Source organism: Gossypium hirsutum, chromosome A13, assembly GCF_007990345.1.
Source record: "Gossypium hirsutum isolate 1008001.06 chromosome A13, Gossypium_hirsutum_v2.1, whole genome shotgun sequence".
Classification (NCBI taxonomy): Eukaryota; Viridiplantae; Streptophyta; class Magnoliopsida; order Malvales; family Malvaceae; genus Gossypium; species Gossypium hirsutum.
This window is the reverse complement of record NC_053436.1, coordinates 107,471,293-107,493,968: the sequence shown is the minus strand read 5'-3', so window position 1 is coordinate 107,493,968 and position 22,676 is coordinate 107,471,293. Positions and strand designations below refer to the sequence as shown.

The 22,676-nt window shown below is 37.0% G+C and overlaps 4 protein-coding genes across 4 annotated transcripts; 2 read left to right on the top strand and 2 right to left on the bottom strand.

Annotated features, from left to right (window-relative positions):
- Nucleotides 1-11,005: 11,005 nt before the first annotated feature.
- Nucleotides 11,006-15,123, bottom strand: LOC107938814 (26S proteasome regulatory subunit 8 homolog A). Its single transcript, XM_016872058.2, has 9 exons — nt 14,756-15,123; nt 13,764-13,861; nt 13,316-13,540; nt 13,107-13,169; nt 12,848-13,011; nt 12,351-12,507; nt 12,140-12,238; nt 11,452-11,562; nt 11,006-11,335 (listed from the first exon to the last, which is right to left on the bottom strand). The coding sequence occupies exons 1-9, from the start codon at nt 14,949-14,951 to the stop codon at nt 11,195-11,197; spliced, it is 1,254 nt and encodes a 417-aa protein (XP_016727547.1). The 5' UTR covers nt 14,952-15,123; the 3' UTR covers nt 11,006-11,194.
- Nucleotides 15,124-15,923: 800 nt separating this feature from the next.
- On the top strand, nt 15,924-17,446 carry LOC107938788 (probable histone H2A variant 3). Its single transcript, XM_016872027.2, has 2 exons — nt 15,924-16,310; nt 17,007-17,446. The coding sequence occupies exons 1-2, from the start codon at nt 16,203-16,205 to the stop codon at nt 17,301-17,303; spliced, it is 405 nt and encodes a 134-aa protein (XP_016727516.1). The 5' UTR covers nt 15,924-16,202; the 3' UTR covers nt 17,304-17,446.
- A 542-nt stretch (nt 17,447-17,988) lies between these two features.
- On the top strand, nt 17,989-21,378 carry LOC107938792 (GDP-fucose transporter 1). The gene is made up of 3 exons (XM_016872030.2): nt 17,989-20,710; nt 20,801-20,880; nt 21,022-21,378. Exon 1 carries the CDS (start codon nt 18,374-18,376, stop codon nt 19,409-19,411), a length of 1,038 nt encoding a protein of 345 aa, XP_016727519.2. The 5' UTR covers nt 17,989-18,373; the 3' UTR covers nt 19,412-20,710; nt 20,801-20,880; nt 21,022-21,378.
- Nucleotides 20,005-22,654, bottom strand: LOC107938791 (putative disease resistance protein RGA4). The gene is made up of 2 exons (XM_016872029.2): nt 20,313-22,654; nt 20,005-20,137 (listed from the first exon to the last, which is right to left on the bottom strand). Exon 1 carries the CDS (start codon nt 22,652-22,654, stop codon nt 20,420-20,422), a length of 2,235 nt encoding a protein of 744 aa, XP_016727518.1. The 3' UTR covers nt 20,005-20,137; nt 20,313-20,419.
- Between the last annotated feature and the right edge of the window lie 22 nt (nt 22,655-22,676).

Below are 22,676 nucleotides of genomic sequence, written 5' to 3'. Positions count from 1 at the left end.
TCCGAAGAGATATTCAGACTCAGAAGGGAAAGCACTTGCTGTCTACCAGTGTTGTTGTGAAAATGGATGTTTTGCATCTAATCTGAAAGTATATGAAGAGTTCAAATTAAGGGTAAAGAGTCAACTTGACATAAAGTATAATCGGGGAATTTATATGTTTTTATCTTTTGATTAAAATTTTATATTTGTAAGTACTATAAGAGTAAATTTAAAATGCCAAAAACCATAGAAGCAAATAGTAAAAGGTGGAAGATTTTATAATGTAATTTCCCCACCCGATAACCTATAATCTTGACTTAGATTTTAACATAATATTTTTAAAATAAAAATAAAAATATTAAAATTGATAAATGGTGCATTTGAAACAAATGTAAAATAGATATTTAATTTATACATTGAGAAGATATTGATACTTATTTAGTAATAAGATATAAAAATATTAATTAAAAAGATAATTCCCCTTTTCTTCCTCTGACATGATAATTCCCCTTTTCTTCCTCTGACATGTGAATCCCCTAATGGTTTCTAGGGGCGAAATTTAAAATTTTTTTAAGAGTTAAAATTAAATTATAATTTTTATAATAGTAAAAATATAATTTTTAAAGGATTAAATAAAAAATTTATCATTTTTAGGAGAGGGTAAAGTGTAATTTTACTTTTATTAATTTAAAATTTTAAAAATTTTAAAGGATCAAAATGAAAAAATCCATTTTAGTGGGGCCGAGTCCCTGCCAGCACCCTAGATTCGCCCTTGGTTTGTAGACTTATTTATTAATTTAATTTTTTCGCCCTTGGTTTGTAGACTTATTTATTAATTTAATTTTTCTTTTTATTCCTAAAAACCTTAAAAGTTTTTTTTTCTTTGAGTCGTTTGCCTTTTTTTATTAGCGACGGAGTCAGCCGTCCGCATTTTCTTCCTCTGACAAATTATCTCTCTCTGTGTGTTTCTCTTTTTTCAGTTTGTAGATCTATTTTGTGAGCTCTCTTTCACCTCAATTGTCTTTTCTTTTTTCACTTTGTAAATCTCTTTTGTGAGCTCCTTTTTCACCCCATGGGCCTTATGTGAGTTCCTCATTCATCCCATATGTTTTCTCTTTTTTCAATTTGTTGCAGATTTATTTTGTAGGCTTCTTATTTACCCCATGTGCCTTATCTATTTTCAGTTTGCAAATATATTTACTGAACATTTTCGTTGTCAACCTAAGTTGTGATGGACAAATTATAATGTTGTCGTTGAACCTTTACCGACTACTGCCATTAGTTTATCTTGAAAAGTACGTTGACCATAGATACTCAAATATTGGCTCTCAGTCGAATTTTTAATTTGTTTCTATTTTGAAATATTAAATGATTCTATAAGTCGATTTAGACTCGTGTTGTTTTTTATTGTTTATATGTTTTCTGGTTTGTTTTCTATTATTTAATAAATTTTTACTTTTGAATTTTTTTTTCTTTTATCTTGTACAAGTTTTTTAATCTTGCTTATGCATTTAGTTTTGCTTTTACAAGTAATTTTAGGAGTTTTCTTATCATCCTCTCTAATTTGGTGGATGCTCGATTCTTTTATCGATTCTGCATACTGCTTTGGACTATTCTGGACTAATTTTCTTAATGTGATGATTTCTTGCAATCACTCCAAATTTATCCTACTTGAGTTATTGATGCTGAAATTGAAGCATTTATTATGTTGATGATGTTTGTCATTCGCGAGTGACGAATGTTTGTTAATTTTTTTCCCAAATTGTATGATCGAAATAAATTAATATTTTTCCCCTGAAAAAATCCTTCTATTCCTCTTTATTGCACTTTCTCATTTTACTTTCCCATCTTTATTTATTCTTCTCCGATGTAACTTTAGTCACTACCTTGAATTTAAGCATTAAGGGCAACCTTTGTTTGAATCCACCACCAAAGTGGTCCTCTTGCCCCGCCTCCCATCTACTCTTCTACCGGTTCTTTCTCTGAGCTCTTCCTTACTAGAGCAATGTCAGACAACATCCGATAGGTTTGTGACGTCGTTCATAGCATCGCCTCAGTCTCCTCTTGAAGCTAAGTTTCATTTTGCAGGAGGTTTTCCCTCTCCAAGAAATTTTTTTCCACATAATTTTGAGGGGTTTCTAACAATGTTAAATGGTTTTTTACTTCCAAAATTCATTTTTTCTTAAAAAAATTAATCACTTTAGAATTCCAAATCAGAACCAAGTTGAATGTAAATTTATAATTTTTTTGTGTGTTTATTTATTTTTTAAATGTTACTAAATTTTAAACCGAGCAGTTTAATCCAGTCAATAGCAAGTAGGCAATCACATTCGATAATGAGTCTCGAAAAGGAAGCCCACCTTGACGCCTTAAAAACGAGAGTTGCCTTCTTTATATTGCACTTCTGGCATTGACAGATTTAGAGAAAACGATTAGTTCAACTCCACGATTGTCGCGGCAAAGGCTACTAATACCTACATAAGCTTGGTGTTTAGAAAAGGATCCATCGACATTGAATTTGAGGAATCCCTTCGGTGTAGGCTTCCATTTAAAATTGGTCCCATTTTTCTTAGATTTGCCCCGAGGATGAAGATTTGAGGGTGACAAGAACAACTCGTACACACTAACATAAACGGAAGGCCATTTTGCATGGCACCACCACCCTACTCTCTATTTCATCATATCTTGTTGTTCAAAAAAGTCAAAAGATTTATAATTGAAGAGCAACAATGACCAGTAAATAGCAAAGAAACCCATTCTTCATACAAGGATATTGCTGTAGTTCGGACAAGAATGATGCTAGAGCATTGATAGAAACCTAGTAAGCTAACAGATTCTTTTACTAAGAAATACAAGAAATAGCAAATGACTGTATTCAATTTTTATTGAAAACGCATGATGGAATAGTGACCAAGTACACGTATATATACATTTGAGAAACCTTTTGAGAAAGCTGTTACCAGCTCACTAACTGCTTAACCTCCTAACTAACTACACATTAAACACATGTGTAATCTCATACTATAACATTCATCCAGCTTCCTCAACTGGAACAACCCGAAGAAGATGACGAAACCGAGTAAATGCTGAAACAAACAATGGCTTAATGAGAACATCTGTTACTTGGTCACAGGCGGGAACTTCACCGACAACCAACTCGCCACTAGCCACCTTCTCTCGAACAAAAAACAGATCAAATTCAACATGTTTAAACTTAGAGTGCAGAACTGGGTTAGCTGCAACAGCAACAGCACTAGAATTATCACACCATATCGTCGGATTATTAACCGAGTGTAGATTTAACTCTGTTAACAACGAGACCAGCCACGTAACTTCGCTAGCAGCAGCTGCTAAACTCCGATATTCAGCCTCGGCCATAGACCGAGAAACAACTTGTTGTTTCTTCGAACACCAAGAAATAGGCGTGTGATTAAAATATACACAATATCCCGTAGTAGATCGACGATCATCAAAATCAAGTCCCCAGTTTGCATCGGCATAACCGACTAGCGATAGCCAATCCGATTTCTGAAAAAGTAGACCATGAGAGATGGTACCACATAAATACCGTAAAATTCGTTTCAAAGCGACCATGTGAACAGAAGTGGGAGCATGCATGAACTGACACACCCGATTAATAGCATATGCAATATCTGGTCTTGTCAAAACAATATACTGAAGAGCGCCAGCTAGGCTACGATATTCAGTTGAATCAACAAGAGGTTCACCTTCATCTTTTGATAACAGAGAGGAGCTCACCATCGGTGTATGAACACTTTTGGCATTAGTCATAGAACTTTGGGCAAGAAGCTCACGAATGTATTTGCGTTGGCACAAATGAAGTGTACCTGAGGAAGATCGACTTACTTCAATCCCCAAAAAATAATGAAGTTCACCCATGTCCTTCAAGGCAAACTTGTTGTGAAGTTATTGAACAAAGCAAGCTATTTCATCGGATGAACTGCCAGTGACAAAAATATCATCGACATATACAAGAACATAGAGAGTAGAATCCGAAGAGGATCAAATAAACAATGACGCATCCGATTTTGACAACAGAAACCCAGCAGAAACAAGAAACTGTTTTAACTTTTCAAACCAGGCACGAGGTGCTTGACGTAAACCGTACAAGGCTTTAGTCAATCGACAGACTAACTTCTCACCATTTGGACCAGATTGCTCATACCGAGGAGGTTGCTGCATAAACACGTCATTGGTTAAATCACCATTCAAGAAGGCATTATTGACATCAACCTGCCGCAGAGGCCACCCCTTGGATACGACAACAGATAGAATGATTCGAATAGTAGCAGGTTTGACTACCGGACTGAACGTTTCCGTAAAATCACATCCAGGAACCTGTGAGCACCCTTTGGCAACTAATCGTGCCTTCCGTCGATGAATTGTCCCATCAGGATTCTTCTTGATCTTAAATAACCATTTACAACTGGTTGCCTTCCGGCCAGGAGGAAGGGGACGAAGCTCCCAGGTGGAGTTAGCCAGCAAAGCATCAAACTCAGCTTGAACTGCTAAGTGCCAGTCGGGATGAGCAATAGCCTCCTCAACAGAACATGGCTCAACCTCAACTTTGGTTGCATACAAGGCTTTGGGTTTAAAGATTCCAACTTTAGACCTGGTTATCATAGCATGAGTATTAGTAGCTGGGACGAGAGGAATGGTAGGAGGCTCAGTAGGAAAAATCGAAGATGGAACTTCCTCGGGAACAACAGAACTTGAAGGAGAACTATGCTGAGAGGCACTACACATAGCAGAGGAATCACCAGGAGGACTAGCTAGAGGAGTCCCAATAGCAGACATAGGAGCTGAATGATCCTCGGTATGTATAACAGACCGCATAACTGGTACATACGTAGTAGTGTTTAGAGGCAACTTGTCACCAGTAGCAGAAGATAGCGAAAACAGAAATCGAGTCTCATCAAACACAACATGACGAGAAATAATAACCTTCCCATCATGCAGAAGGCAAAAATACCCTTTATGATGCGGACTATATCCTAGAAACGTAGAGGGTTGAGACCGAAACTCAAGTTTGTGTTTACCAAACGGATGAAAATGCTGAAAACAACAACAACCAAACACACGGAGATGATCATAAGTCGGTGCACGACCAAACAGACTATGAAACGGAGCCTTCCCGTCGAGAACTGACGTGGGCAGTCGATTAATAAGATGCACCGCACTACAAAACGCATAACCCCAATAAGTCATCGGTAGATTAGCCTGAGCCAGAAGAGTGAGGCCAGTCTCCATAATATGTCTGTGTTTACGCTCAGCAACACTATTCTGTTCAGACGTGTGAGGGCAGGTAATGCGATGAAGAATCCCCTGATTGGCTAAAACGGAGGAGAATGCACGAAACTCACCCCCAATCACTTTGAAATTGCTTGATATGTTTTCCAAATTGAGTGAAAACCATATTCTGAAATTGACCAAAACACTCTATAGCTTGAGATTTGCGACTTATCAAGTAGACCCAGGTAAACCGACTGGTCATATCAATGAAAGAAACATAATACAAATTCCCTTCACAAGGAACAACAGCTAGACCCCACAAATCTGAAATAACCAATTCAAACAAATCAACATATTTAGTACTAGAGGGCGAAAAAAACAACCTATGTGATTTACCTTTCTGACAAGCTACACGAATACTATTGAGATGACTTTTATTGTAAGAAATCTGACAATTTGTAAGAACAGTTTTTACAATATTATCAGCCGGATGGCCCAGCCTTTTATGCCACAAACTAAACACAGCAGTAGGCGAAGAGCAAACTTGAAGTGCAGCACTATGAGCAGAAGGAGTCATACTATCCGACCCTGTCGAGAAATGATAGAGCCTATCACGAACTTAGCCCCGTATTAAGATTTCCCGAGTCTGGATGTCCTTAATCACACAATACGAGGGATGAAACTCAAAAAAGATATTATTATCAGTAGCAAACTTAGAAACAGACAGTAAATTCTTTCGAATGCTCGGCACACACAACACGGTAGAGAGATGTAGTAATTTTTGTTTCGTAGGTATAACAGTACTCCCGATAGAGATAATATCAGTAGAGACGCCATTTTCCATTAAAATAGAGGACTTATCAGAGTAAGGAGTAAAACCATGTAAATCTGAAGAATCTCGACAAACGTGATGAGTAGCCCCCGAGTCTAGGCACTACGATGTACTTCCGATTGGCAATGGAACATAAGAATCAGTAGTGTTAAAATTGGAATTATAGGTCGTAGCATCCGAATAATCTGAAGCATGTAACTCAGGAAGTCTGGGGGGAATCCCAACAAACTGAGACGAGTCATACGGAGAGGAATCCACACTAAACACACGAGCACGTGGTTTGGTGCGCCACGGAGCTTCATGCACAGTCTGCCAAGAGCGATCAACATTTACACAATTAGCAGAGGGCCTAGGCAGAATATGATCATCATTTGACCGAGACCGAACCGACCCACTAGGCCCACGTGGTCGGGAAGTAAGCCCACCATACGGGTGGCCCCAAAAATCACCATCAGGGTGTGGCCCAAAGGAACGATGTCCAATATCAAAGGCACGCCCATGAGAGCCAGAACTGAAGTTTGGGCCATTAAATTCATTCGGTCCATTACCACAATAACCAAATGGATTAAAACCATGATTGCCATAGCTAGGTGGCCCACGTGAGGCAACATTATTAACTCCAGCATTTGACTGATCGTGAGACCACCAATTTTGACCAGGAGACCCCCAATTTTGACCATAAGCAGGGGGTCGATTCTCACGCTCCAGCTCGCCTCTGTTTGCACCAAGATCAAACCTACGATTATGCATAGCTGGTGTATTTGCTTCCCACGTCGGAACTGACTGCCCATCACGGTCATAACGGTAGTAACACCACTGCGCGAGATGACCAAACTGACTGTAAATCTGGCATTGTATGCGTGGATGGAAGGTTCAACCACGGCCACGACCAAATAAGCGACCACCACGGAGACCCCCGTCTGTGGGCTGCAACGGAGTCCCTTCCACAGCGTTCGCAGCCACCAAAACATCCTGGACAGAACGGATCTGGCGAGCCTCACACTTAAGCAACGCATCAACTAGTCGTTGAAAAGATAGCGGAATCGGAGAGAACGACGTGTGAGACACGATGGCTTCAAAGTCAGTTGGAAGACCGGCGAGAAGAACCGCAGTACATTCAGCCTCCGAGATCGGAGATCCAGATGCTGTAAGAAGAGCGCACAAGTTCTTGATTTTGTCAACATATAACCGAACAGAGAGAGTACCTTTTCGAAGAGAATGAAGATCATGGCGCAACTGCGATTGTTTTGCAATAGTATCGGCGGCAAACAAGTTATTCACCATAAACCAGACATCACCGGCAGTGCTAACGTCCGTGAATGAAGAGAGAAAGGAGGAGCTGATCGTGGACAGCAACCACGAGGTAAGTAAGTTATCTTGTTGTTCAAAAATGGATGCAACCAGATTTGAAACAAGAGCCCCATCGGAGGACGGAATAAACTGCGGTGGAGCCAACAGTGTTCCATCAAGAAAGTCGAGCAAGCCATAACCACGAAGGATGAGACGAACCTGTTGTTGCCACTGAATAAACGTCTCTGCGTCAAGCTTTACAACCTCATGCTGAGGGAAGGACGTGACCACCCGATCACCAAGGAAACTGGAGCCAGAGTCAGACTCGACGGAATGCGCGGTAGCCATGGCCTAGGATCACCTTGCGACTGATACCATGATAGAAACCTAGTAAGCTAACAGATTCTTTTACTAAGAAATACAAGAAATAGCAAATGACTGTATTCAATTTTTATTGAAAACACATGATGGAATAGTGACCAAGTACACGTATATATACATTTGAGAAACCTTTTGAGAAAGCTGTTACCAGCTCACTAACTGCTTAACCTCCTAACTAACTACACATTAAACACATGTGTAATCTTATACTATAACAAGCATAAAAGAACTCCTCGAGTCCCTCGGGAGGGCCAATTGGATGTCCTATTGTGAGCTCCGATGCATTCATAGTTTCCAAGCGAACTCACATGTGAAGAATAGATGTTCAGTTGTTTCTATTTCCACGTGACACAATTTGCAAGCAGTGGATTCCAACGAGATAATGCCCCCTCTTTGCGAGTTCCACTTTTGTGGGAATCCTATCTTTTAGAAGTTGCCAAACAAAAAACTCGACCTTCGGAGGGCCAAGGGTAGTCCATACCATCTTCCAAATGTCTTCGACAACCATATTAGTTGGAAGAATCCATTCCATGAAAACTTTAGGGGAGTAAATACCGGATTTTGATTCGTTCCATACAAGGCAATCACGAGCATTTGAGCGAATTTGTACACAATCCAAAAGTTGGCTGAACTTATTCCAGTGTTGCATTTCCCATCCGAGAGGACTGCGCCTAAGTTTTACTTCCCATTTCCACAAGCTATTATCAAAAAAGTCCAAAGTTAGCAACACTCCCTTTCTTTGACAGAGCCAGAGCGTAAATTCTTGGGAGTGCCTCTTTTAACAAGAACGGCCTCTCTCATTTATCAACCCGGAACCTTACGATTCTTTACCCACTTAGATCTCAATGGAAGAATTATAGGCCAAGCTGGTATGATCAGAAGCTCCACATCGGGGAGAATTTTCTTTGGTTATACAGAGGAGGGAAGAGCCCTATGAACGACTCTCCTCCTCCATAAGCTATTGTTCTCATTCCTGTACCTCCATAGCCATTTGTTAAGCATGGCACAATTCTTAATCAAGAAACTGACACACCTAGCTTAGGCAAGCATACCTCGCTTCATTTAACCCAATGAATCTTCTTCACCTCTTCAGTGCCTCCCCACAGAAAATTGGACAGAATTCTGTTATTGCAAACTGTTACTAACATTTCGAATAGCGACATAAAGCACCTGGGCAAGCAGGATAGTACGGATTTGATCATGGTGAGCCTACCTCCAGTCGAAAAACATTAAAGACTTCCGGTTAGCAAGCCTCTTCTTAACTCGATCAATAATAGGCTTCCACATATTAATCGAGTTAGTCTTACACCCGAAGCAATAATTGTAGGAACATTGGCAGCAACAACACATAAATAACAACTTAACAACTTATTTGCTTAAGAACTAAAATGAAACCAAGAGCAAAAGCAAAGAACTTGAGCACTGAAAATGGATGAAAAAATCAGCAGCAATTTTCATTGATTGATAATGAAAAAATAAATACAAAGTTAACAAGTCAAATGACCATTACCTAATAATTTACCTACTCCCACTAATAAGAGATTTAAGCTAACTTAAATTACAAGACAAAGCAAGCTGGTATGGCCAGCCTTACATCCATCAAACTCAAGTCAAAAACTAAACAAAAATTACAAACTTTGATGTCAAGTTACAAGCTAACTTGATCAAGTTACATATGAACCAAAATGACAAAATGAAACAAGGCAGCTAAGCTAGTTGCTGCTTTTGAACTCAGCTCGATCGTCGCCTTTAGGCTGAGCTGCTACTGCTTCATGCGTCCATCCAAGCTGCCAACGGTCCAATGTTGCATTGCAGGCCAAATCTCAACAATAATTTTCTTTTATTTTACATTGGGTTCATATTATTAATACCGGTGCAATAATTATTAACAGAAATAAATCTAAAATATTTTTTCATTAATTGCATTGAATATATTAGCTGACAATTCCCTTATCCCATTGATGTTAATATTGTCATTTATTTTATTGTTAAAAAATTTCCGATGTTCTTTCGTGGAAAGGATTGTGTTTTGCCTCCTTTGGTTGGGAAGTTAATGCGCTGTTCTCATTCTTGGTGTTGGATCAATTCCGCGACAAATACTTGACCATTCAAAGTAAAACTTTATGCACAATTGCACGCATATATGATGAATGAACATTTTTACGTAAACTGCACTTGCAAATCCTATTCAGATGGAACTATACGGCGTTTTCATCAGTCAAAGACTGAATGGGGTGTGCGGCCCCTGTCGCTCTCCCTCGACGATTTCCATGATGTCTCTATGCGATATCTCCATGGTGAAGAAGCCATTGAACAATGTTTACACTTGGAAAATCAAAAAGTTTTCGGCATTAGATAAGCCTATCTACTCGCAAGGCTTCGCTGTACAAGGGGATTCTTTGGTCCTTTTGGTAGATTGTTTGTAAATTATAATTAAGAATGTATGATCTTTGCTAAATTAAGTAATTTATTTATTGATTGTAAATCCAGGAATTTACTTGTTTATCCGAAAGGAGATCCGGTCTCGGAAGGGAAAGGACTTGATGCTACCTGTGTTGTTGTGAAAATGGATGTCTTGCATCTAATCAGAAAGTATATGCAGAGTTCAAATTAAGGGTAAAGAGTCAGCTTTATATAAAGTATAACAATAACTTACAGGTAAAACTACTTTTCTTTTATTGCTTTGATTTCTGCATTTTCTATATGGAATCATATTCGATATCCATGTTTAACACTAATTCGAATATGGATATGAAAATATAATCCGTACCTAGAGAACTTTGAACATAAACGAATTTAACATATCCGTGTTTCGACACTTAATACATATAAATGGTGGCTCTGCGCCCCATCAAATAAGAGTAGGGGTTTTAACCCCATAATATCATCGAAGGATCTCAAAGATACCTCGAAAGGCTACATATTGGATGACAGCTTGACTTTGGAAGGAGAAATTGTTATGTCTGTGACAAAGAGTTTGTCTTAAAACCATGTTAATTAGATTTATGCTATAATTTGGTGGCTTTTGAGTCCTTTAACTAAACTGCAAGGTAACGCTAAAAGCTTAGATTGCTTATTTTGTACTAGGACACCTTTTTGCTATTATGGGCAGGCCAGGAAAGATTTTTTCTTTTTCTTTTTTGGGTCAAAATGAGACTGGAAATTTTCTGATTAATATTATTTTGTCAGCTAAATTGTATTAATTAAAAAAAAACTCAGTTCAAATTAAAAAGTTAGAACCTTGAGAATTGCTCATGCTCCACTTGAAAGTGATTAAACCCGAACCAAACTTTTTTCATAAAAATCTAAGTCCTTCACCTAAAAATTTCGGACAGGCTTTTGTCAAAGAAAACAGGCGCACGGTATTATAATGTCATTGTATAAGTCTAGTTTTACATGTTCCATCCATTTTTGCCCGTAACAAAGAAAGCAAAGCACAATAATGAAAATAAAGCTTAATCACTTCCACAGCTTTCGTAAGGACATGTTTTTCTCAGTCTCCTTCTTCATCACCTTCGCCACTGCCATCTCAAAATCTTCCTGTGTTACGTGGACCCTCCTTTCCCTCAAAGCAAACATCCCTGCTTCTGTGCAAACCGCCTGCAAAAACAAGCACAAACAAACATGGCTATGTTGTTATAACATTCAATGAATCAAAACCATATGGTCTGGCGAAAGCAGAGCGTACGAATTATACAACTTATTGGCAAACATACCTTAAGCTCCGCACCAGAAGCACCATTCATCTTCTCAGCAATCTTCTTTAGGTCAATCCCCCGCATCAAATTCATTCTTCTAGAATGTATTTTTAAGATGTCCTGACGAGACTGCATACAATTGAATAATAGACGACATAAGTACCCATGTAGCATCGCATACCACACTCTCTGAAAACAGAGAAACTATGGTACAACTGTGTAGCAGGAAAATACTGCAATTAAATGACTGCTCTATAAATTGCATGTTCTTCATAATACCCAAAACAGGTTGATAACAATGGCAGTAGAATCTGAACAAAACTACCTTACAGAAAATGTTCCCTTTACAATAAAGTCAGAAATGACAAAAGGATGGCATTACAGCAGCTATTCACAAATCAAAACGCCAGGCATTACTTAATATCGCAACATGAAAAAGATTATTAGCCTCCCCTAGAGAGATTCACTATGCAATTTAGTTTTAATAGGCACATAAAACAATCAATGCTGCATAATCGAGAAGAAGAATTCATGAGCTTGTGGTTTTTGCAATTCAAAAACAACTCTCTGCATACCTTTTCTTCTTCAAACAAGTATAAGAACAAGGTGACAATGAGGGAGTCGCAATATATGCCCCTACATGAGAGGATGAACAACAGCACTAGAATACTAGCAGGAACATAAAAATGACCACAAAAGCATGTACCTCCTCGTTCGGGTTTGGAAATTCAATCTTCCTGTCAATTCGGCCTGGCCTAAGAAGAGCTTGATCCAAGATATCAATTCGATTTGTAGCCATCAGAACCTGTTCATCAATGCACCAAAGTAGGTAAAAGAAGCAAAAAAAATTAGCTGCAGGCAAACTAAAAGACAGTCTCCTAATTTGACAAATCACCATCAAGTAAAGTAATTAATACCTTGATCTTGTTAGATGCTTCAAATCCATCCAGCTGGTTGAGAAGCTCCAACATGGTCCTCTGCACCTCACTGTCACCATTGCCACTTCCAGATTCCATTCGAGCAGATCCGATACTGTCTATCTCATCCATAAATATGATTGATGGAGCATGCTCCCTAGAGAGGCGAGAGGAAGGAGAAGGAACCACTTAAGCAAACAAAGAAGTATAAAACCAAAGTATAATAGCATGGTAGATAATCAGACACCAGTAGAACTACTTTGTCTTTCAGGCTACATGTCTGGCTATTAGCTAACGACTAATCACAGATGACACACAACTATCCGCATATATATTAAAAATATGTATTCTTTTCTTCAATACACTCAAAAACAAAAAGGGCTTTGAAATCAAATTTGTATATTAGTACCTCACTATAATATATAACATGGTTAACTATGCCTATACATTTTTATTTGTTTAAATTAACGAGGTACAAGCAAGGAAGAAAAACAAACCTGGCCATGACGAAAAGCTCTCTAACCATTCGAGAGCCTTCACCAATGTATTTCTGAACTAATTCAGAACCAGAAACCCTGATGAAAGTACAATCAGTATGATGGGCCACAGCTCTAGCCAACAGAGTTTTTCCTGTACCAGGTGGTCCATACAGCAGAACACCCTATAATTTATAGCAGGGAGCAAGATTTAGCCTTAAGATGTTATCACATGAGAAGTAAATCCACAAAAGGCTATCAATTGCTAGCATGATGATACCTTGGGCTGGGCTATTCCAAGACTTTCAAACAATTCAGGATGTTTAATAGGAAGTTCTATGACCTGCAAATTTTACCGCATAGCAGGTGTAACGGATTAACCAATCCACAACCAAACATGATATTAATAACGGAGAATCATACCAGAAAAGGGAAAACCAAAAAAATGATAAGCCATTAATGAAAAACTTAAGGAAATGCAAGAGAAACCTCTTTTATCTCTTTAATTTGCTGGTCAAGCCCACCAATCATGTCATATGTAGAATCTGGAACTTTTTCAACTTTCATAAGATTAACCAAGGGATCAACTTTGCTTGGTAAGATCAGATGCAAGACATAGCTGTCATTGCGAAGAGCAACTCTTGTTGATGGCGTGATTTTTGTGATATCAATACTCTTATCAATATCGACAACATATTTTCCTTCAGGATGAACCTGGGGAAGACATCACCAAATCGCAAAATAACAGCAGAGTGAGATTGAAAGACACACTCCATAAATAACACCATGATTGCAGAATAAGAAAAAAAATTATGAACTATCTCACGTTTTAAGTACATTTTATAGCTAACAAATATTTAGTCCATAAAAAGAGGTTACTTCAATTAATGTAAAGTCAAAAAGAGAGCTACAAACTAAGTTGGGATAGATAACATACCTTGACTAGAACTTTGTTTTTACCCATAACTTTCACGACCTCACCAACATAGGATCCAGGCTCTTGAAGCAGCTGCAGTTCCTCTCTAAGCATTCTCACTGTCCACAATATGCAAACAGAGTAAGTACTTTACACGAGAAATAGAATAAAATAAAGAATACTCCAAGATGAAAGATAACACTCCCGAAAAACATCTTCTTCCCTACAAATTAAAGCTACATACATGCACATGTTTCCCAGTAAAGACTATCATAAACACAAGGCCCGTAACCATTGGCACAATCCTCTGAGATGTATTAGATGCACTATCCAAGAAAAATAAAATGATGTTCAAATAAATATCCCACGTCACTTTTTCTAATCAAAAGAACACAAAAACAGGTAAATAACGACAATAACAAGAGAAGATGATTACAGAGCATCAACAATCACTAAATGACCATTCCATTCAAATCACACATAAACTTCCACCCATACAGAAAAAGATCACTCATTGATCAATGCACATTCTATTCACAAGATCGAGTGATAACTTCTGGTACTACTTTTTACTTACAAAAGTTGAATCCTTCAAAATTCAACAAATATTTTGCACAATCTACGATTAATTTTCAGTTAGAGAGTTTTCCAGGAGTGTTGAATTATAATATGTAATGAAATTCCCAATTTACTTCCACCGCATCAACGACGAAGTTCTCAGATCTAGAACGAAGCCAAACAAAACTCAAACTCAGCTATTTGAACAACAACTGCACAACCCAATTCTCAAAGTAATAAGCAGAGGTAATCACCGCCATGGCCTAAATTAATGTTTTCTTACGGATGAAAACAGGAAAACACCAAGATAGAGAACTAACTACTATCTCTTCAAATAAATAAAAACCCTGAACCCAAATCGGCAACCTAAACCAACCGGAAAATGAAAAAAAAAAAGAAAAAAGAAATAAATGCAATAAATTAATGCAAGGAAAACAATATTAGGGTTAAAGGACCTCGAGAATTGAGCTCATTGCGCTGGGCTTCGAGACGATTGAGATTGTGGGTTTTTTGGCGGAGGTTGAGCTGGAGCTCGTGGATGTGTTGGAGATAGTATTGGCGGAGGCCTTCCCCTTGCTTGGCGCCGCTCTTGGCAGTGCACATCTCTTCCGCCGTTGCCGGTTGCTTCCTCTCGACACTCACCGTCGCCATGACTCTTGATTTCTTTTTGGTTCTTCCTTTTTGGCTACTACAATCGCATTCAGGGACTTTAACAATGAGGTTTTCTTTAACAACAAGTTTTGATTTGGATTCCAATAAAAAAGATGTTTTCGACTGTGTTTATTCTATGTATCCAAAATGGGCTAATTCTACAAATAGTCACTAAACAGAAGTTAAAATTAACTTTTGGTCATTTAACTATCAAAAATTACCTTTTTATCACTCGTGTTATCGAGTTGTTACATTTTTATCATTCATTCTTTAACTTTTGTTACATTGAAATGACGACTTGACATATTAATTCAAGAGTTAATAATTAATTTAACCCCTCAACTATAGTTAAATATCAATTTGATATTTTTAAAGTTTTTAATGATAATTCTAAAAAACTAAAATTTCATAATTTATTTCCTAAAATTATAATTTTTTTATAATTATAAAAAAAATGGAATTTTTATGTGAATGATTAAGATAATAATTTCTAAATAAATGTCATTTAGATTTAATATAATAATCTCCAAACTCTCAAATTTCGAAAAGCAAATTTATAACCTTTATTCTCTAATGTTTAAACTCAATTCAATGTAAAAAAAAAATTAAATTTAGTTGATTATTAACCAAAAAAAATGTATACAAAATTTACTGGCTGTAAATTAAATTTTTTATTTCTTATCTATTCTTGAGTTTAATATTTTCTTAATATATTTTTCGAATTTTGAAATTTTAATTTTGACTTAAGTAGTACTCCTTAAATTCATTAACTAAAATAATGTAATTTATCGTGAATAATATATATTTCTAATGTTATAAAAAAAATTCAATTAAATTACAATTCTAATATTTAAATTATTGAAGTTCGAATTTCATTATATGTTGTAATTATTTCCAATGTTTCGATTCTTCCCTAGATTTATTTTCTTCTTCGAATATATTTCGGTTTTCAATGCGATTATACTCCAATCATTTTGCAAAAACATCCTCCAAAAGGATCATAAACAAAGAAATTACCAGTATCGTAATTTAACAAAAACAGTAGGGTTTATTCAGTAAAGGAGCTCACTATAAATATATTGTTTCCACCCCTTTTTCCAAAGTATCCTGTTTCTTCGAAGAAAGGCATTCCTTTTTCTCCAATCCCTGAGAGACCCCAAAGCTTCGTCTTCCACTGTTTATCCCCATTAAGCTTCTCTGTTTCTTTTAATCGTAATATTTAGGGTAAGTTTCGATTTTTGGCGGGGAAATATGTCTGGAAAAGGCGCCAAAGGTTTGATAATGGGCAAAAACTCGGCTTCTAACAAGGACAAAGACAAGAAAAAACCCATCTCTCGTTCTTCTCGAGCTGGTCTCCAGGTATATATATCCTCTTTTTGCTAATGGATGTTAATTTTTTGCCTTTAAAACTTGTGGGGTGTTTTTTGATGAAAGATTGGTGTTAATCTAATTAAGCTACATTATCATTATGATACGATCTTTGTTTTAGTGTTTGGTTTATTAAGTACTTTGAATGTTCATAGTGTTTTAAGGAACAAATTAATAACACCTGAGTTCATGTTCCCCACTGTTATTTTCAGTGTTCTTCATTCATGATAGACATTAGGATGGCTTGTTAATAGTATTGTCTTAATCCATATCTATCCCTCTCCTTTAATAGAGTTTTACACACACACACACACACACACACACACACACACACACATGTATGGATGGATGGATGTGTAGCTATATTTCTCGTATATGTGTTTGACAGAGTATGTTTAGATTTATTAAAATTTTCCATGGATTTGGAAGATATTTGGCAGTGTTACGGTAAAGTGTGAAATACGAGCTTATGTATATGTATATGTATATGTATATGTATATGTATATGTAGGCACATGAGCATATGTGTCCGATATATTATTAGATATGAAAACTTACAAGAAAATTTATGATTCGTGGTAACATAAATTGATTAGTAACTATTCTGTCTATTATTGTTCATAAATCACTAATTTGGACATCAGTAGAAGTTGGAGTTTCATATTCTATATAATATGTAACCTGCAGTTTCCTGTGGGTCGTATCCACCGTCTTCTAAAGTTAAGGACCACTGCACACGGGCGAGTAGGAGCCACTGCCGCGGTTTATTCCGCTGCTATTCTCGAATACTTGACTGCAGAGGTGTTGGAGTTGGCCGGTAATGCAAGCAAGGATCTCAAGGTGAAACGTATTACTCCCCGGCATTTGCAGCTCGCCATCCGTGGTGACGAGGAGCTCGATACTCTGATCAAGGGAACCATTGCTGGCGGTGGTGTGATCCCTCATATCCATAAGTCACTCATCAACAAATCATCCAAGGAGTAGACTATATAACGTGTATATATATGTATTGCTTGTTGAGATTTGCCTGGTCTCTATTCTGAGCTTGCCTTAGTGAATTTGAAACTGTGGATTCATTAGGTTCAACTATGACAGTTTATATCAATGGATTTGTTTTTTTTGGATTATTTTCCAGAATATCTATTTTCAAAATTGAACAAATTGATCTCTTTAAAAAAATTAATGCAATTAATTTCTTTAAATTTCGAAAGGAGTAAATTATAACACTAATGTCGGATTAATTTGCTTTGATTTTTTTAAGATGAATAAATTTGTTTAATGTCAAAATTGAGAGGGGTCAAAGAATTTTTAAGGGTAAAATTAAAAGAGATAAATTTGTTTTATATATTTGTAAAATATTTCTGTATTTTTATATATTTCTGTATTTTTTAGAATTAGGATCAAATTGAGATTATTTGTAAATTTTAAGAGTTAATTTTAAAAAAAATTATAACTAAATAGAAATGATATGTGAAAGTTAAAGGTTAAGTTTTTTATTATATCAATTTTTAAACTACTAATTTAATGGCATTTAATGGAAATTAAAAAAAAACTCAATTAGTTAGGTGATTAATTGTAAAGACAAATCATAGTTGGGTGACCTGTGGTGAAATTTACCCATATTATTTTAATCACGAAACATTATAAAAGTGGGACGTAGGGAAACAACCTCCGAAACACCAACGCTGAGCTGTCCCCTCTTACCGGTATTACCGAATCAAACATGCTGATTTTGCTTTATAGTACGCCCCCCTACGCCTCCATGGCCAACCCCGTAACTTTCATCTCTCCATAAAACCTCGTTTCATCTCTTCCAACAGCCATTCATTTCGATCTCTGTTTCCATGTCGGTGACTACTCTGTTTCCATTATATATCTCTTATAATTTCATCATTATGCTTTCAAATTTGCTTGTTCTTTGATCTTTCTTGTCAAATCATATAAAATTCTCCACTACCCATGTCATTGTCAATTTCGTTGAAGATCTGTTGCTTTTAACTAAAGGTGTTTGTTATTTTTTGAGAATAAATTTATAATCTTTCTGGGTTATCAAAATGTCAGCCATTAGATTTGAACCCACTAAACAATACTATGCTACAACCGGTTTAGTAGTTGGATATGCTCTTTGTTCAAGCTTACTGGCTGTTATAAACAAATTTGCAATAACCAAATTCAATTACCCAGGTTTATTGACTGCATTACAGTACGTAACTTCTGCTTTAGGGGTCTGGGTCTTGGGCAAGTTTGGATTTTTACATCATGATCCTTTCAAATTGGATATTGCCAACAAGTTTTTGCCTGCTGCTGTTGTGTTTTACCTTGCAATCTTCACAAACACCAATCTTTTGCGCCATGCTAATGTGGATACTTTCATAGTGTTTAGATCCTTGACACCCCTTTTGGTTGCCTTAGCTGATACAATCTTTAGGAGGCAACCTTGTCCTTCAAAGCTCACATTTATGTCTCTTTTGATCATTTTGGGTGGTGCTGTTGGGTATGTAGCTACTGATTCGGCTTTTACTTTGACCGCATATTCATGGGCGTTTGCGTATTTGGTGACCATCACTACTGAAATGGTTTACATTAAGCATATGGTGATGAACCTTGGGTTGAATACTTGGGGTCTTGTGTTGTACAATAACTTGTTCTCCTTGATGATGGCACCTATATTTTGGGTTTTGACTGGAGAATACAATGAGGTGTTTGCAGCTTTGGTAGCCAATGGTGGGAATTGGTTCGAACCTGTGGCATTTCCTGCTGTATCGTTGTCGTGCTTGTTTGGTTTTCTCATTAGTTTCTTCGGATTCGCGGCTAGGAAGGCGGTCTCCGCCACTGCATTTACTGTGACTGGTGTGGTTAACAAGTTCCTCACAGTTATGATCAATGTATTGATTTGGGATAAGCATGCCACACCTTTCGGTTTGGTCTGCCTCCTCTTTACGCTGTCTGGAGGGGTTCTTTATCAGCAGTCAGTTACCGGACCACCACCTCATGATTCAACAGCATCCAAGCAAACCAGTGATTCGAGTGATAATGATGACCATGAAGACAATCAAGATAAGAGAATGCCAGGTAAACATGCTTCTACTTGAGCCACACTGAAGAAAACTGTTGGGATTTATGATCTCTAGCATTCCCTAATTTTGAAAGTACCTTTATGTAGATCTCACAATTCCCATATTAGAATTTAAAACATGGTTAGCCCTTTAGCATTTGGGTGATTTAGCATCACTGACAGTATCATGGCATTCTTTGTTGCTTATGTACTAATCATTTTTCAATCATTGACAATTGAGGAATATGCATTTTCTTGGTTTCTGTATTGGTATAGCTATTGGGTATTCGATCTCAGATTAGTTTCTGAGACTTCTATGATTTAATGGCATTTTCATTCTTCATACCAACTAATGGAAAAAGGAGAAAAGAAAGTCAACTCTGGACTTATTTTGTAACATGAATTCAGGCAAGCTTGATTTGTAATGGCATAGAGAACATTAGTTCATGGTCTAATTAGCTATGTCATTTGGACTATAGGATGAATGTTGGATACGAGTATTTTCAGATCACTCATTGAAGTTAAAATAAGGTAACAGATTGAAAAATAAATGAAAGACAAGTGATAATAAACACAAACAAACCATGAGAATACATATCAAATAAATATTACAAATAAAAAGTTATAAAGCAAAAGTTTGAAATCTCTGAAGCAAAAGCTCACTTATTAGAATTACAACTCACAACTTGAATTCTAAATGCAAATAAAGTAGAAAGTCTTCCATGGCCTGCCTCAAGCTTGATTGATTCATCCATCTTCACATCTAATACATGTAATGTTTCAAAATTTGATCAAGTACTTAACAAACATGGAACATACAAAATTTCTAACCAAAACCCAGCTTATTAAAGAAAGCAAAGAACAGGTCTCTACTCAAAAGGAAAAGAGAGATAATATGAAATAAAATATTATAGAAATTTTAAAATTTTACTACATACCTCAATCTTCATCAGCATATTCAGCATCTGTACTTGCCTCCTCATCGGCAGGATCATGATAAATATGAACCTTTTGGATGTGAGCAATTTTGTGCCAATCTTCACCCTCATTTTGTCTGTATCTTTTGCTCAACTGGACATCCCACCATTGTAAGTTGTCTAAGGTTGGTGAGGCGGCCTATTCCTTCTGGTAGAGCTGACAAATTCCTGCAAGTATCAACCCGAAGTTCCTGAAGAGAAGTGAGATTCAGTAGCCATGCTGGCAGAACGGACAATTGTCGACACCACGTAATTTGTATTTGCTGCAAAGTGGAAGAAGATCCTTGAAGAAGTAATCGTGGCAAATCTCTTAAGGCACGTAACTGGAAGAGTGAGAAAGTTTTAAGGCTCAACTGAAGGTCATCTTTTTCCTCTTCTGGTTCCATTTCTAAGTTGATTCTCCGGCAACTATTTATTTTAAGGTTTTCTAACTTGGATAGGAATTTCAGGCTCCGTGGTGATGGGACAAGTTTAGCACAATCAAACAGAACAAGTGTTCGAAGTGACTTGAGATACTGCATTCCTTCAGGTAAACATTCTAATTTGGAACAGCTATGCAGCTTCAAGTATTGAAGAGAAGTCCAACATCCTGCTCGTATTTCTTTCAAATGCTTAGCTTTAATGGTTATTTCTAGATGTGTAATCTCAATCAACCTTTGCACGCTGTCAGGCAACTGCTTCAAATCAGTATCTTCTTCCAAGTTTAACGATTGCAAGCTGCGAAGCTTATAGAAAGACCTCGGAAGTTCCTGTAAACCTTGACATTGGCTCAAGTCAAGGTCTTTTAAGTGCTTCAAGGCACCAATGGAATTTGGTAAAGTCGTCAATGGTAAATAGCGTAATTTAAGTGCTCGTAGATACTTGAAATTGGAGACACAAGGATTGATAAGAGATTTGTGAATAGTCTTTGATTCCTTTGAAACATCATGGATGATTACTGTTCGAACTTTTTTCAAGTTCTTCGAAACCCACGGAACTTCGAGCAGCTTTTCATCATAAAATGATAAATGCCGAACTTTTTCGTCAACCATTTTTGTTTGAGAATTCACTATTTCACATTCTTTTTGGAACACATCTGAAGCAAGATCATGTACTAGATCATGCATTTTGAAGGTAAAATACAAGCCACGATCCCTCACATGCAATTTTAAGGCAAAATACAAGGGACTACTCGTCACTTTTTGGATGAGGCACCTTGACAGTAATTCTTCCAGATATTGTTCACCAACATCCTCCCACTCTTGTTTTCGCTTTGGATGCTCTAGGAGCCCATTTGCCATCCAAAGACGGATGACTTCATTACTATTATAGATAGCATCCTTTTTGTACAAGGAAAAAAAAGCTAAGCATCGTTGCAAAGAAGATGGCAAATGATTGTAACTCAACTTCAACTCTGGTAAAATATCATTTTCCTTTTGCTCAAGTCTCCATATTTCACTCTCTTTTATAGAGATCCAATCAGATTCATTAGTTTTCTTAAATAGCAAACTTCCCAATGTTATTACTGCTAAAGGAATCCCTTTGCTTTTTTTCACAATCTCCTTCCCGATTCTAATGAGATTTGGATAATGTCTCTCTTCACCATCATTAAAAGCCCATTTTGTAAACAATGTCAAACAGTTTTCAAGAGAGAGACCCTTCGGTCCATAAGGGGGAATCGAGCTCATTATTGAAGCAACTTTCAAACTCCGAGTGGTGACAATAATTTTGTTTTGAGACAAGCCATCTTTTGATCTCAACAAATTTCTTAACTGAACCCACTTTGCTTGATTTTCATTCCACACATCATCCAGGACGAGCAAGAACTTCTTATCATTCAAAAGGCTTCTCAAACGATCTTGCAAGGCATTAAGTGGTAAATCATCACATTTTACAGACTGAATAATCAGCTTGAGCAATCTAGAAAGATCAAATTCCTCAGAAACACAGATCCATATCTTCAAAGGAAAAAGGGTAATAACTCGATCATCATTGTATACGAGTTGCGCGAGCGTGGTTTTCCCTAAACCCCGAAGTCCAGCAATGGGAATGACAGGGACATTTCGATCCTTACTTGGTTTCCTCAACATATTAATAATTTTCTCTTTATCCTCATCTCTACCAATAACATCAGAAGAATCCACGGAAGAGAGAGTTTCTCTGCGAAAAACATGTCGGTTGTCGCTACACTGTCTTAGATCAAAGCTGTTCCACTCAGTGGCAAGTTCGCCTAGTCTCCGATTGATGTCTTTGATTTTATGAGCCATTCTTAAAGAGAATGAAAGAGGCAAACAAGGACAACAGGAAGCTAAAAACCTCACCATTAAGTTGAAGATGTTGGGATGA

Coding starts and splice junctions, on each gene's coding strand:
- LOC107938814 (XM_016872058.2), bottom strand. CDS start 14,951: ATGGCGACGGTGAGTGTCGAGAGGAAGCAACCGGCAACGGCGGAAGAG. Junction 13,862..14,755: donor CAATGAGCTCAATTCTCGAG/GTCCTTTAACCC, acceptor TATTGTGGACAG/TGAGAATGCTTAGAGAGGAA. Junction 13,170..13,315: donor AAATTAAAGAGATAAAAGAG/GTTTCTCTTGCA, acceptor TAAAATTTGCAG/GTCATAGAACTTCCTATTAA.
- LOC107938791 (XM_016872029.2), bottom strand. CDS start 22,654: ATGGTGAGGTTTTTAGCTTCCTGTTGTCCTTGTTTGCCTCTTTCATTC.
- LOC107938788 (XM_016872027.2), top strand. CDS start 16,203: ATGTCTGGAAAAGGCGCCAAAGGTTTGATAATGGGCAAAAACTCGGCT. Junction 16,311..17,006: donor CTTCTCGAGCTGGTCTCCAG/GTATATATATCC, acceptor TGTAACCTGCAG/TTTCCTGTGGGTCGTATCCA.
- LOC107938792 (XM_016872030.2), top strand. CDS start 18,374: ATGTCAGCCATTAGATTTGAACCCACTAAACAATACTATGCTACAACC.